Genomic DNA, 16,359 nt, shown 5'->3' with positions numbered 1-16,359 from the left:
CTACCTCAAATACCTTATTATTATCTATCCTGATGCCTAGTCACTTTACCCTGCCTTCATGTACATATCTACCTCAAATACCTTATTGTTATCTATCCTGATGCCTAGTCACTTTACCCTGCCTTCATGTACATATCTACCTCAAATACCTTATTGTTATCTATCCTGATGCCTAGTCACTTTATCCTGCCTTCATGTACATATCTACCTCAAATACCTTATTATTATCTATCCTGATGCCTGGTCACTTTACCCTGCCTTCATGTACATATCTACCTCAAATACCTTATTATTATCTATCCTGATGCCTAGTCACTTTACCCTGCCTTCATGTACATATCTACCTCAAATACCTTATTATTATCTATCCTGATGCCTAGTCACTTTATCCTGCCTTCATGTACATATCTACCTCAAATACCTTATTATTATCTATCCTGATGCCTAGTCACTTTACCCTGCCTTCATGTACATATCTACCTCAAATACCTTATTATTATCTATCCTGATGCCTAGTCACTTTACCCTGCCTTCATGTACATATCTACCTCAAATACCTTATTATTATCTATCCTGATGCCTAGTCACTTTACCCTGCCTTCATGTACATATCTACCTCAAATACCTTATTAGTATCTATCCTGATGCCTAGTCACTTTACCCTGCCTTCATGTACATATCTACCTCAAATACCTTATTATTATCTATCCTGATGCCTAGTCACTTTATCCTGCCTTCATGTACATATCTACCTCAAATACCTTATTATTATCTATCCTGATGCCTAGTCACTTTACCCTGCCTTCATGTACATATCTACCTCAAATACCTTATTATTATCTATCCTGATGCCTAGTCACTTTACCCTGCCTTCATGTACATATCTACCTCAAATACCTTATTATTATCTATCCTGATGCCTAGTCACTTTACCCTGCCTTCATGTACATATCTACCTCAAATACCTTACTCCCTGTATATAGCAGCACATTGATCTACTACTGGTACTTCCTGTATCTAGCAGCACATTGATCTACTACTGGTACTTCCTGTATAGCTCCATTCTTGTGTATTTTATTCCTCTTGTGTTACTATTTTTCTTTTTATTATTATTTTTTACTCTGCATTGTTGGGAAGGGCTCGTAACAAAGCATTTCACGGTTAAGTCTACACCCGTTGTATTCGGTGCTGTCACGATCGTCTGGGTAAGGAGTAGTAGACCAAGGCGCAGCGTGTGAAATAAACATGACTTTATTTAATTAAAGTTCCTAAATATAAACAAAACACGATTCGTGAAGTCCACGGTTAAACATACCGTCACGGAACAAAAACCCACAACCACAAGGTGAAAACACACAGTATAAATATGGCTCCCAATCAGAGACAACGAGCCGACAGCTGACACTCGTTACCTCCGATCGGGAGTCACTCAATACAACAATCAACAACCTAGAAATAGACACAACAGAACTACCAACATTGAAATAAACACATAGAATGCACACACCCTGGCTCAACATAACGAGTCCCAGAACCAGGGTGTGACAGTACCCCCCCCTAAAGGCGCGGACTGTGACCGCGCCTCAAAAACCCCAAACAGGGGAGGGCTGGGCGGGCATACCTCCTCGGTGGCGGTTCTGGCTCCGGCCTAGACCACCACCCTCCGATACACCCCCCACAGTACCCCTGGTCCTGTCTAGCCCCGCTGGCCGGAGCCGGACTGACGACACGCGCCCCTGGCATGGTGCGTGGAACAGGAATGGACCGGAATGGGCTGGCGACGCGCACCACAGACCTGGTGCGGAGAGCAGGAACGAGCCGGACAGGGCTGACGACGCACCCCGTAGGCCTGGTGCGTGGAGGAGGAACGGGCCTTACCAGGCTGACTTCTCGCACCCCTGGCTTTGTGCGTGGAGGAGGAACGGGCCTTACCAGGCTGACTTCTCGCACCCCTGGCTTTGTGCGTGGAGGAGGAACGGGCCTTACCAGGCTGACTTCTCGCACCCCTGGCTTAGTGCGAGTGGCAGGAACAGGCCGGACCGGGCTGGCGACGCGCACCGTAGGTTTGGTGCGAGTGGCCGGAACAGGCCGGGTCGGGCTGGCGACGCGCACCGTAGACTTGGTGCGGGTGGCAGGAACAGGCCGGACCGGGCTGGCGACGCGCACCGTAGGTTTGGTGCGGGTGGCAGGAACAGGCCGGGCCGGGCTGGCGACGCACCCCGTAGGCTTTGTGCGTAGAGGAGGAACAGGCCGGGCTGGGCTGACGACGCACACCGTAGGTCTTGTGCGTGGAGCAGGAACAGGCCGGGCTGGGCTGGCGACGCGCACCGTCCATTTGGTGCGAGGGGTCGTAACAGGCCGGACCGTACTGGGGACACACACCACTGGCTCTACCCCGGGAACTGGAACGGGCCGGACCGGACTGGTAATACACCCCAGTACCACTCGCCGTGCCTCTACATCTCCTCTCCCTACTTTGACCAGTGGCCCCCGTAACCTGGTGGCCTTTTGAATTCGCCCCTTCTCTGCCTCCGTCAGCCCCGTCGTCCATGCCCTGTGCCCCCCCCTAAAAAATTCTTGGGGGTGCCTCTCGTCCCTCCGACGCTGCTCCCACATCCAGGCTGCCGATTCCTGGACACGCTGCTTGGTCCTTTGATGGTGGGTTTTTCTGTCACGATCGTCTGGGTAAGGAGTAGTAGACCAAGGCGCAGCGTGTGAAATAAACATGACTTTATTTAATTAAAGTTCCTAAATATAAACAACACACGATTCATGAAGTCCACGGTTAAACATACCGTCACGGAACAAAAACCCACAACCACAAGGTGAAAACACACAGTATAAATATGGCTCCCAATCAGAGACAACGAGCCAACAGCTGACACTCGTTACCTCCGATCGGGAGTCACTCAATACAACAATCAACAACCTAGAAATAGACACAACAGAACTACCAACATTGAAATAAACACATAGCATGCACACACCCTGGCTCAACATAACGAGTCCCAGAACCAGGGTGTGACAGGTGCATGTGGCAAATAACATTTGATTTGAGTTCACAGTTAACTGTCTGAGTGAAAACAGACTAAACTGGCTGAGTGAAAACAGACTAAACTGTCTGAGTGAAAACAGACTAAACTGGCTGAGTGAAAACAGACTAAACTGGCTGAGTGAAAACAGACTAAACTGGCTGAGTGAAAACAGACTAAACTGGCTGAGTGAAAACAGACTAAACTGTCTGAGTGAAAACAGACTAAACTGGCTGAGTGAAAACAGACTAAACTGGCTGAGTGAAAACAGACTAAACTGGCTGAGTGAAAACAGACTAAACTGGCTGAGTGAAAACAGACTAAACTGGCTGAGTGAAAACAGACTAAACTGGCTGAGTGAAAACAGACTAAACTGTCTGAGTGAAAACAGACTAAACTGGCTGAGTGAAAACAGACTAAACTGGCGTGACTGTCTTATGTGACCCTCACCATCCTCAAAGCCAGCCTCTGCTGTTGTTAATCTTTTACTCTTGGTTCTCCCGGTGATGGTGTGAAGCTAGCTGTGCGCTGCATGATACTGAGTGACTGTTCACTGCATGCTGACATGGAAATTAAAATGAACAAGGTGTTCCACTCAAAAATGGTCAGAAATCTGACTGTATTTCTGTGTTTCATTGACAGATACCAGCCAGTCTGATGTTGCCATGGCGAACACGGCGGGCCCTGGTCCTCGCAGGATGAAGGCCGTCTTTGATTACGACCCTCGAGAGAGTTCTCCCAATGCTGACATCGAGGTGAGCACCATGCTATTCCCTGTAACAAAGGCTTGTGTTATAATTCTATATAAAAACATACAGCAAAAAGACAAGTTTCTGAATCATCCTGACAGTAAAGTTATAATCCTATTGTAATCATGGTCTTCTCTATGGCCCTCTGCAGGTTGAGCTGACCTTCAGTGCCGGGGATATCATCTATGTGTTTGGTGACATGGACGATGATGGGTTCTTCTATGTAAGTGTACCCAAAGAAAACAATACATCTATCTCTCTCTCTCTCTTTCTCTCTCTCTCTCTCTCTCTCTCTCTCTCTCTCTCTCTCTCTCTCTCTCTCTCTCTCTCTCTCTCTCTCTCTCTCTCTCTCTCTCTCTCTCTCTCTCTCTCTTTCTCTCTCTCTCTCTTTCTCTCCCTCTCTCTTTCTCTCTCTCTCTCTCGCTCTCTCTCTCTCTCTCTCTCTCTCTCCTCTGTCTGTCTGTCTGTCTGTCTGTCTGTCTGTCTGTCTCTGTCTCGCGTGTGCAAACAAACACTCTGAGAAGGCTGTAAGTCTTTTTGAAAGTGTTTTAACACCTTAAAGATGTGACCATGTGAATGACGAGGACATGTTGTTGTTGTTGTTGTTGTTGTTGTTGATGTAGTAATGCAGGTGTAGTTGATAGACAGACAGGCTCGCAGACTAAGGTCAAAGGTTATACATGTGTGATGTGGGTGTCTAATGTTTATGCTTTCCAGGGTGACCTGAACGGACACAAAGGCCTGGTCCCATCTAACTTCCTGCAGGCTGCCCCAGAGGCTGCTGGGAAAGCCCCACCATTTGACCCCCAGCCTCCGCCTGTAGCCGAGCCCAGGACAGAATCACAGGTACAGTCAGCACGCTGTTCACCTAGGACACTGTGGACACAGATGTATGACGGCCTAGTAGCCAAAACATTTGTGGCTCAAAGCCTGATGGGAAAAAAGTTCAAATCTCTTTTTAGAATTTGGAACACCCACACAGCATTTCTTTTTTATTTTAGCAGGTAAGTTGACTGAGAACACTTTCTCATTTACAGCAACGACCTGGGGAATAATTACAGGGGAGAGGAATGTGCCAATTGGAAACGATTAAGTGGCCATATTGGGAATTTAGCCAGGACACCGGGGTTAACACCCCTACTCTTACGATAAGTGCCACGGGATCTTTAGTGACCACAGAGAGTCAGGACACCCGTTTAACGTCCCATCCGAAAGGCGGCATCCTACACAGGGCAATGTCCCCAATCACTGCCCTGGGGAATTGGGATATTATTATTATTTTTAGACCAGAGGAAAGAGTGTCTAATACTGGTCATCCAACACCACTTCCAGCAGCATCTGGTCTCCCATCCAGGGACCGACCAGGACCAACCCTGCTTAGCTTCAGAGGCAAGCCAGCATCGGGATGCAGGGTCGTATGCTGCTGGCCATTTGATGTTGCAGAAGACTGACAATATTTCTATGCCGTTTTTTATCGACCATTTTCCTTTTTATGTTGTTTTATTTGTCATATCTCTGTCACCTTATGTCTTTGTCTTTTGGTTAAGTCTCTATCATTTCTGTTTTTACATTGATTTTTTTTTCTCCTTCTGTTTCCTGCATGGCCTTTTACAGAAGCAAAAACGAACTGTGCACTTTAAGACTTGAGCGTAAGTGTCACCGAGGGGATAACACCCTCCCAGCTGAGTGCTAGTAACTACTAACTAGTAACTAGTAACTAGTAACCAGTAACAAGTGACCCTACCCCCTCCACCCTGTGTTACTCTTCATCCTCATGTGAGCCTTACCAGTACTAGTCTCCTCAGATACGTAGCCTCCTGTCCATGTTCACAAGATCAGGCCCATGGTGGCGTGCTGACGATGGGCTGAGATTTCTGAACAACGGGGTATCCTCTGCTTACCCCACCCAACCGTTCTCCTGTATCCCTGCAATTTTAGCTTTAGCCAACTATTTACGCTGAGAGTTAAATGTTCCCTCTGTTACGTTAGTTCAATCAGTTCATGTACAATCTACATAACTGACTCTTAGTAGGATTGTTGTTGATAGAATGTTACTTAACAGTTGTAGTTGATAGACAGGTTCAGTAGAATCCTGAATACTTTAAGAATAAAGAAAGTGTTGTATTCTTATACTCTGTTTCCGTGGTTTCCCTCCCCAAGGTGAGACTGAGCATGTTCCCAGAGGAGGTTCCACATCCACCCCAACACACAGGGCTGACTGGCCCAGTCCACACACATCCACCCCTACACACAGGGCTGACTGGCCCAGTCCACACACATCCACCCCAACACACAGGGCTGACTGGCCCAGTCCACACACATCCACCCCTACACACAGGGCTGACTGGCCCAGTCCACACACATCCACCCCTACACACAGGGCTGACTGGCCCAGTCCACACACATCCACCCCTACACACAGGGCTGACTGGCCCAGTCCACACACATCCACCCCTACACACAGGGCTGACTGGCCCAGTCCACACACATCCACCCCTACACACAGGGCTGACTGGCCCAGTCCACACACATCCACCCCTACACACAGAGCTGACTGGCCCAGTCCACCAACACCACCTACACCTGGTTCCATCCGCAGCAGCAGCCATGATGGAGCCCTCCTCCATGGACCCAGCCCCAGCCCCAAGGCAAGCCAGCCTCAGCACCTCTCCGCCCCACGTCCCAGCAGAAAGCCACTCACAGACAGACAAAACAGACGCCTCCCCACCAGGCAAGAAAAAGAAAGGTTTCTTCTCCAAAGGGAAGAAGCTTTTCAAAAAGCTGGGATCCAGCAAGAAGGATTGAAACTTAGGACATTTACCGCTCATTGCTCGTTTTTATTGAAAGCACTTTTACATATTTGTTATCAGTCTTGGTTGTCTTGGTCTATGTCAGGGTTCTTCAATTCCGGTCCTGGAGGGCCGAAACACCTCTGTTTTTCATCCTCTCCTTCTAATCAGGGGCTAATTCAGACCTGGGACACCAGGTGAGTGCAATTAACTACCAGGTAGAAATAAAAAAACAGAAGTGTTTCGGCCCTCCAGGACCGGAATTGAAGAACCCTGGTCTACGTTGTTAGTTTAGCTGCAATATTCAGTAACTATGGATACACTAACATATATATACAGCTAAATACACCTCTTCAATATAATACTACTAGACCAGCTGGCAATATGTGGAGCATATTTTGTCTGTAAAAGAAATGGCACCCTATTCCCTATATAATGCACTACTTTGGGGAAAAAAGGGTGCCATTTCAGATGCAGCCGTTGTCGTATGACGGCGTCACTGAGAGCGTGTTAATAAGCACGTTTAAGTATTTCAGCTCCTAACCTGTGCTGTGCTTACAGGCTTTCTCTGAACACACACACACTGATTCTCTGATAACCATTAGTAGTCTGCGAGGGTTTGTACTTGACCTTCATCTGGCAGTATTATCTGGAAGGATATGATCTGATACTGATGCAGATATGATGTTAAAATGGTTGCTCTAGACTTTCAATTCGTTGGCTTGGAAGAGGCCCTTGCACCATGCCCAGGTTATGGTCCAACCACTGTCGGTTAAACTGAGAGGATGGAAGAGAGTCTCTTTAATCTGTCGACTGTTGTTTCTCAACCCTGTCACTTTTCAGATCGATCTGGAATGTATTCTAACATGGATGTATTTTAACATCAGTCTGGTCAGTGAGTCCCCCTCTGTCTCATATCAAAAGTATTGTAACTAGCTAACTATAATTGTTTTTTTTTATGCTAATTGTAGACTTTGAGTCTTTCACCCATTATGAAGATTTCACTACACAGTATAGCTGAATGGAAGTTGTTCCTTTAACAACAACTGCGTCCATTTCATTCCATTTCAAACATTTATTTTAGAGGCTGATCTCTGTTGAAGTTTGGTATGTGTTGTATATTTCAGTGTGTGTTATGTGATGAGTGTGAGGACGGACGGGCCTTTATGGTCTTCTGAAGTGTGTAGAGACTGAAACCTGTCCATGCCTTGAAACAGAACACATACTCATAACTGTGTGTGTGTGTGTGTGTGTGTGTGTGTGTGTGTGTGTGTGTGTGTGTGTGTGTGTGTGTAAGCGTGTGCGTGTATGTGTGTGTGGCCATTTCCTGTCACTGTACTGTCATGGTAGAGTGTCTTCGTCTAGGGGTCCTTGTTCCTCTGTCTGTCTCATTTTTGATTTAGTTGTTTGTTTTAGGAGTGTTGTAAGGACAATGAACAAGACTAGCGATTCTTACTCATTTAGAAGTATTCATTGTACAGTCGGGGTCAAAGGTTTTGAGAATGACACAAGTATTGGTCTTCACAAAGTTCCGCGGCTTCAGTGTTATGAGATATTTTTGTCAGATGTTACTATGGTAATACTGAAGTATAATTACAAGCATTCCATAAGTGTCAAAGGCTTTTATTTGACAATTACATTAAGTTTATGCAAAAGAGTCAATATTTGCAGTGTTGACCCTTCTTTTTCAAGACCTCTGCAATCCGCCCTGGCATGCTGTCAATTAACTTCTGGGCCACATCCTGACTGATGGTAGCCCATTCTTGCATAATCAAGGCTTGGAGTTTGTCAGAATGTGTGGGTTTTTGTTTGTCCACCCGCCTCTTGAGGATCGACCACAAGTTCTCAATGGGATTAAGGTCTGGGGAGTTTCCTGGCCATGGACCCAAAATGTCGATGTTTTGTTCCCCGAGCCACTTAGTTATCACTTTTGCCTTATGGCAAGGTGCTCCATCATGCTGGAAAAGGCATTGGTTGTCACCAAACTGTTCTTGGATGGTTGGGAGAAGTTGCTCTCGGAGGATGTGTTGGTACCATTCTTTATTCATGGCTGTGTTCTTAGGCAAAATTGTGAGTGAGTCCACTCCCTTGGCTGAGAAGCAACCCCACACATGAATGGTCTCAGGATGCTTTACTGTTGGCATGACACAGGACTGATGGTAGCGCTCACCTTGTCTTCTCCGAACAAGGTGTTTTCCGGATGCCCCAAACAATCGGAAAGGGGATTCATCAGAGAAAATGACTTTACCCCAGTCCTCAGCAGTCCAATCCCTGTACCTTTTGCAGAATATCAGTCTGTTCCTGATGTTTTTCCTGGAGATAAGTGGCTTCTTTGCTGCCCTTCTTGACACCAGGCCATCCTCCAAAAGTCTTTGCCTCACTGTGCGTGCAGATGCACTCACACCTGCCTGCTGCCATTCCTGAGCAAGCTCTGCACTGGTGGTGCCCCGATCCCGCAGCTGAATCAACTTTAGGAGACGGTCCTGGCGCTTGCTGGACTTTCTTGGGAGCCCTGATGCCTTCTTCACAACAATTGAACCTCTCTCCTTGAAGTTCTTGATGATCCGATAAATGGTTGATTTAGGTGCAATCTTACTAGCAGCAATATCCTTGCTTGTGAAGCCCTTTTTGTCCAAAGCAATGATGACGGCACGTGTTTCCTTGCAGGTAAACATGGTTAACAGAGGAAGAACAATGATTTCAAGCACCACCCTCCTTTTAAAGCTTCCAGTCTGTTATTCTAACTCAATCAGCATGACAGAGTGATCTCCAGCCTTGTCCTCGTCAACACTCTCACCTGTGTTAACGAGAGAATCACTGACATGATGGCAGCTGGTCCTTTTGTGGCAGAGCTGAATGCAGTGGAAATGTTTTTTGGGGATTAAGTTCATTTTCATGGCAAAGAGGGACTTTGCAATTAATTGCAATTCATCTGATCACTCTTCATGACATTCTGGAGTATATGCAAATTGCCATCATCAAAACTGAGGCAGCAGACTTTGTGAAAATTAGTATTTGTGTCATTCTCAAAACGTTTGACCAGGACTGTATGCTACCATGGTTATCCACCCAACCCATATACATTAGCTGCATTGTAAGTTAGTTTGATCCCACCGTTCCATCTGGTATAATATGCAGTAATAGCTTTCTGAAGGTGTCCAAATGATAGATACTGTTAGTAAGTTTGATACGTTGGTTTTTATTAGTTTATTTTAGTTGTGTTGAATACAGGGCTGGAGATACATTTTAATAATTTCTCAGGTGAAACTAGTTTTAGTCACTCAGCTCTGTCTGTGTCGGGACACCTGTCTCACTTAAGAGTCGAACCGCGGAGGAAGATTTTTTTGCCAAAACATTAGGTGCTTTGTCTCTTACCATAACGAGGAGAGACCAAGCAGCAAACACCAGGGACGTGTTCAGCGCGGCAAAATAAAGCTTAGAACAGAGATATGTTCTACCTGACAACAGCCCGGGTGTGGCATGTCTGTTCTATAGGCCACAGTTCCATCTGCAACATTCTGAACGATGCTTGCAACCCATTGGATTAGCCCCAGCAGAGGGCGGAGTCTACGCACACCTGACTCCAGACATTGGAGGAGGCAGATCTGGGTTCTTTGATGTTCTGAATGTTTGATTTAGTTTTTTTTAAAGTTGTATAGTTCTATCAGTGTTATCAATTAAAAAATGGGGAAAAGCGAATAGCAGAACGAACATGCCAAGTATGAAGGAAGGGTTGATGAGGAGGAGGAGGAGGAGGAGGAGGAGGAGCACCACTTGAGCTGGCCTTGAATAATCCTGGATAGAAGCAGGAATGATGAGGTAGCAGTAGTGTACTGTACAGTGAGGGGAAAAAAGTATTTGATCCCCTGTTGATTTTGTACATTTGCCCACTGACAAAGACATGATCAGTCTATAATTTTAATGGTAGGTTTATTTGAACAGTGAGAGACAGAATAACAACAACAAAATCCAGAGAAACGCATGTCAAAAATGTTATGAATTGATTTGCATTTTAATGAGGGAAATAAGTATTTGACCCCTCTGCAAAACATGACTTAGTACTTGGTGGCAAAACCCTTGTTGGCAATCACAGAGGTCAGACGTTTCTTGTAGTTGGCCACCAGGTTTGCACACATCTCAGGAGGGATTTTGTCCCACTCCTCTTTGCAGATCTTCTCCAAGTCATTAAGGTTTCGAGGCTGATGTTTGGCAACTCGAACCTTCAGCTCCCTCCACAGATCTTCAATGGGATTAAGGTCTGGAGACTGGCTAGGCCACTCCAGGACCTTAATGTGCTTCTTCTTGAGCCACTCCTTTGTTGCCTTGGCCGTGTGTTTTGGGTCATTGTCATGCTGGAATACCCATCCATGACCCATTTTCAATGCCCTGGCTGAGGGAAGGAGGTTCTCACCCAAGATTTGACGGTACATGGCCCCGTCCATCGTCCCTTTGATGCGGTGAAGTTGTCCTGTCCCCTTAGCAGAAAAACACCCCCAAAGCATAATGTTTCCACCTCCATGTTTGACGGTGGGGATGGTGTTCTTGGGGTCATAGGCAGCATTCCTCCTCCAAACACGGCGAGTTGAGTTGATGCCAAAGAGCTCGATTTTGGTCTCATCTGACCACAACACTTTCACCCAGTTCTCCTCTGAATCATTCAGATGTTCATTGGCAAACTTCAGACGGCCCTGTATATGTGCTTTCTTGAGCAGGGGGACCTTTCAGGCGCTGCAGGATTTCAGTCCTTCACGGCGTAGTGTGTTACCAATTGTTTTCTTGGTGACTATGGTCCCAGCTGCCTTGAGATCATTGACAAGATCCTCCCGTGTAGTTCTGTGCTGATTCCTCACCGTTCTCATGATCATTGCAACTCCATGAGGTGAGATCTTGCATGGAGCCCCAGGCCGAGGGAGATTGACAGTTCTTTTGTGTTTCTTCCATTTGCGAATAATCGCACCAACTGTCACCTTCTCACCAAGCTGCTTGGCGATGGTCTTGTAGCCCATTCCAGCCTTGTGTAGGTCTACAATCTTGTCCCTGACATCTTTGGAGAGCTCTTTGGTCTTGGCCATGGTGGAGAGTTTGGAATCTGATTGATTGATTGCTTCTGTGGACAGGTGTCTTTTATACAGGTAACAAACTGAGATTAGGAGCACTCCCTTTAAGAGTGTGCTCCTAATCTCAGCTCGTTACCTGTATAAAAGACACCTGGGAGCCAGAAATCTTTCTGATTGAGAGGGGGTCAAATACTTATTTCTTTCATTAAAATGCAAATCAATTTATAACATTTTTGACATGCGTTTTTCTTGATTTTGTTGTTGTTATTCTGTCTCTCACTGTTCAAATAAACCTACCATTAAAATTATGGACTGATCATTTCTTTGTCAGTGGGCAAACGTACAAAATCAGCAGGGGATCAAATACTTTTTTCCCTCACTGTATGTGTTGGGGGTGTACTTTAAAGTGGCTGAAAATGTACAGTGGATATTTTGTATTCCTTCACAGCCTTTAATGTACCTACCTGCTCTAATCTGTATTCAGAAAGCTACTAGCATAAATTGTTATTGCAAGCTTTAGGAATGTACTACTACTACTACTACTACTACTACTACTACTAGTAGTACTACTACCACCACTGCTACTATCACTACTACCACGACCACCACTACTACTACTACTACTACCACCGCTACTACCGCTATTACTACTATTACTACTGCTACCACGACCACTACTACCGCTACTACTACTACTACGACCACTACTACTATTACTACTAATACTACTACCACGACCACCACTGCTACTGCTGCTACCGCTAACACTACTACTACTGCTACTACCACTACAACTACTACAGCTAACACTACTATTACTGCTACCACTACTACTACTACTACTGCTAACACTACTACTACTACTACTACTACTACTACTACTACTACTACTACTACTACTACTATACTACTACTACTACTACTACACCAACAACAACTACTACTACTACTACTACTACTACTACTACTGCTACTACTACTGCTGCTGCTACTACTACTACCGCTAACACTACTACTACTACTACTACTACTACTACTACTATTACTACTACTGCTACCACCACTACTACTGCTACTACTACTACTGCTACTACTGCTACTACTACTACTATACTACTACTACTACTACTACTACTACTACTACTACTACTACACCAACAACTACTACTACTACTACTACTGCTACTACTACTGCTGCTGCTACTACTACTACCGCTAACACTACTACTACTACTTCTACTACTGCTACTACTACTACTATACTACTACTACTACTACTACTACTACTGCCCCTGTCTGACTACATCTACTCTACTTCTGCTCTCTATCTAAATAGGACCTTCTTAACCCCTTAGCAAGCATTTTAGACAACAGTTGATATAATATAATAATATTTAGCCTTACAAGACCTTGTTTAGTCTTAATAAGTTGTTTACACCTCTTTGTTTATTGACTGCATGCATAATAACAATGTAATCCCATATTCTGCCTTATTTATTATCATTATATTTATGTATTTATGTATAGGTCTCACGTTACTTGGCATTATGTTTGCAATATTTTGGTCTTCTGATTGATTGTCGATGCAGCGGAAGCCAAGTGTGGAGTATTAAGGCATTTCAGGAGTAGGTCTGTATGTATCTAATAATGTATAATGTAAAGCTGTAAGTGATGCAAGCGAGGCACTATGGGGCTTTGGACTATAAGGTATGATCATATTTTCATACAGAGAAGGGATTTTTTTTCGTTTTTCCTGACCTGTATGTATGCTTTCTTTTGAAAACAATGGAAGATTTACCTTTTGTATATTAAGGTTTTTATTACCCGTTTTGGGAAAGCTCACCTGTAAATAGGTTTTTGTTTTGATTTTGTTAATATTGTCTTTCAGATGTCTTTTTGCATGTGGAAGCAGTGTTGTTGATTGAGGAACAATGACTCCGAAGTAGTGCACAGAGGACTTGTTGACTTTAAATTGTGGCGATTTCTTTCAATCTGGATCTTTTTACAGGAATAAAGTATATTTTCACATAAAGAAGTAGTTGTGCTGGGGATTTTGTGTTTGACTTTGTGTTACTTTGACTGAAATGCAAATGTAGGTAGAATTAATAGAAAAGACACACAAAAAAAAACCATTTTATTTCATTCTTTATTGAGGAGAAATTTGGCAATACACTCACCAATTATACAGACTTATCATTATGCATTATACGTTTATAAATCAAAAGCGGAGAATGATGCCACATAGAATGATAAGACCTATTTTACAGGACCAGACCAGACCATATACAGTTCAACAAAATTAGTATTTCCATATCTATAAAGTTTGAGACGTTTAAAACATTTCCATATCTATAGTTTGAGACATATAAAACATTTCCATATCTATAGTTTGAGACATATAAAACATTTCCATATCTATAGTTTGAGACATATAAAACATTTCCATATCTATAGTTTGAGACATATAAAACATTTCCATATCTATAGTTTGAGACATATAAAACATTTCCATATCTATAGTTTGAGACATATAAAACATTTCCATATCTATAGTTTGAGACATATAAAACATTTCCATATATATATATAGTTGGAGACACGTAAAACATTTCCAGAGCACAATTTTTAATACACAAATGCATTCAGTACCAGTCATTGCTAAAAGGAGAGGCATGAGGTCTTTCCAGCTTTGTTCAGTGTTGGGTGGGTGCACAGCCCATGTGGACTGTAGTGGGTGACACTCTGCGCTGTGCACGCCACCACTATGTGAAACAATGCAGGTTCTCCTTTTTCTCAATTCCTGTATGTGAACAGTCTCTCTCTCTGCGGGCGCCATTTTGGCTCCTCTGTCTTTGTCACCGTAGCCAACAGTACACTCATCCATAAAGTAGGAAACACTACACTGTGGCGAAGGAGTTTAGTAGTGCTTTCTACTTTATGGATGACTGCACTGTACTTCCTCCAATGTCTTCTTTTTCAGTTCCAGCTTCTTTCCTTTCTTCTGCTGCACCTGCCTCAAAACTGGTGCCCGTCTCCAGCTGCTCTCACCAGCTAACCACACTCAGCCCACCGTCACACACACACACACACACATACAAACACACTCTCCTAAACACACACGTAGCTTAATAAAGAGTAACTATAACGTGTACAATTGTAAGTTATGAGGAATGATGTAGTTAGTTTCACTTCTTTTTGCGAGAAAATTAAATGCACAGGTTCTTAATTCTAAAGAGTTTTAGCATTGAACAAAGGTATTAGAAATGAAGGGGGGTAAATAAGCCCCTCCCCTTCTTTCTAACTCAAACTGAGTCCGTTTCTCTACATGTGGTCTGAACAGAGCAACGCAGTTATACTGATCTAAGATCAGTCTACTGAGGCATTATCTGGTGGAGGCCATTTTGTCTTGCGTAAGTGAGTAAGCTTTTTTTCTCACTGAAGACAGGTGACATAAAAGCGATTTTTGGTCATAGTAACCAACTTTACATTCACTTAAAAGCTAAAGACAATGCAAAACTCTACAAAATGTACCGAAATTACTATCCCAGTTTCCATTTGACAAACTTTTTCAATTCCAAGCAAACATTTTGTGTGGTTTCTTCTTTTTAAATGAATAAATGATTATTTCACACTATCTCTATATAGATTGAATGTTCACATACAGACATTAACCGTAGAGAGTGAACGGACTAGTAACAATGGCCCCCATTAGAATTCTCTCACTTTAACTAAATTTGACCATTTCAATTCCATATCGTAACAAAATAACATAATCACGTTTTACCTAATACAATAGGTTCATACTGTACCTGAGTGAAGGCTCCTTTGTCTCTGTAAAAAAAGCGAAGAGCTTGTGCAGTGGTCTCAGCGCCCAGTGTCTTCTTCCCTCGGTTCCCTGAAGAAGTGGATGAAGAAGAAGAAGTTGTCTCCTTTTTAACCCCCTCAGCCCACGTGGTACAAACCACAGGAAGAGGCCTAACAGTCACTGCCGCTCTCTCTTTCTTTCTTTCTTTCTTTCTTTCGCTCTTGCAGATTAAGTTTACCACGCCTATCAGGCCTACGAAGGAACCCACAACAGCCATGTCACCCTATAATATACACGTATGTTAGTTGATTGGAAATCAAGCCCGTTCGGAATCCACCCTGGTCCCTCAAACTAGGCCTTATTTGAGACATATCCTGTCCTAGCCCAATATCCAACTTTATCCTCAGAACTTACTTGTATAAACGTTCTTTGTAGGAAATTAGGCCAATGGAGGGAAGTGAATGAGCCAAAACATGTCAGTAGACGGTTTTAGTGCATCAACGCAATCATTTATGAAGTAAACTAACTGATATACCAACTAGGAAACACTGAGGACCAGTCAGGACTATAGCCCCTAATCACAGATGCTATCATTTCACAACCCCATGTTCTTCTTTTGTGAAAGACCACCGGAATGTTCTTCTTTCTCCTGTCCTTCTGGAACCTTCTCATCTGTAATCTACATTGCTTCACAGTTACAACATGAAAAAGAGAAACTGAAATCTTTCAATGATGAGAAGAGAGATCAACTATGAGAGAAGAGAGATCAACTATGATAGTGTTCATTATGTGTGTGTGTGCGCCTCTTCACGTATATCTTCATGTAGTTCATTTTATAGATCTGATAGAATGACAGGTGAGAGCAGTCCATTGGTTTTACCAGTGAAGGTAGAGGTCCAACTGGACATAAACTGGTTGAATCAACGT

The 16,359-nt window shown here is 43.8% G+C and overlaps 1 protein-coding gene across 1 annotated transcript in view; it reads left to right on the top strand.

The window, feature by feature from the left end:
• Nucleotides 1-6,586, top strand: part of tspoap1 (TSPO associated protein 1) — a gene marked incomplete at both ends in the record, with an annotated part of 178,869 nt that extends 172,283 nt beyond the window's left edge. Inside the window, 4 exons of the mRNA XM_084178264.1 lie at nt 3,675-3,787; nt 3,933-4,004; nt 4,499-4,643; nt 6,246-6,586. Coding sequence (XP_084034390.1) covers nt 3,675-3,787; nt 3,933-4,004; nt 4,499-4,643; nt 6,246-6,586 — 671 coding nt within the window. The remainder of the gene's footprint in view (nt 1-3,674; nt 3,788-3,932; nt 4,005-4,498; nt 4,644-6,245) is intronic.
• Between the last annotated feature and the right edge of the window lie 9,773 nt (nt 6,587-16,359).

Source organism: Coregonus lavaretus (assembly GCF_964263955.1).
Source record: "Coregonus lavaretus genome assembly, chromosome: 15".
Classification (NCBI taxonomy): Eukaryota; Metazoa; Chordata; class Actinopteri; order Salmoniformes; family Salmonidae; genus Coregonus; species Coregonus lavaretus.
This window is presented reverse-complemented; position numbering and strand designations above follow the sequence as displayed.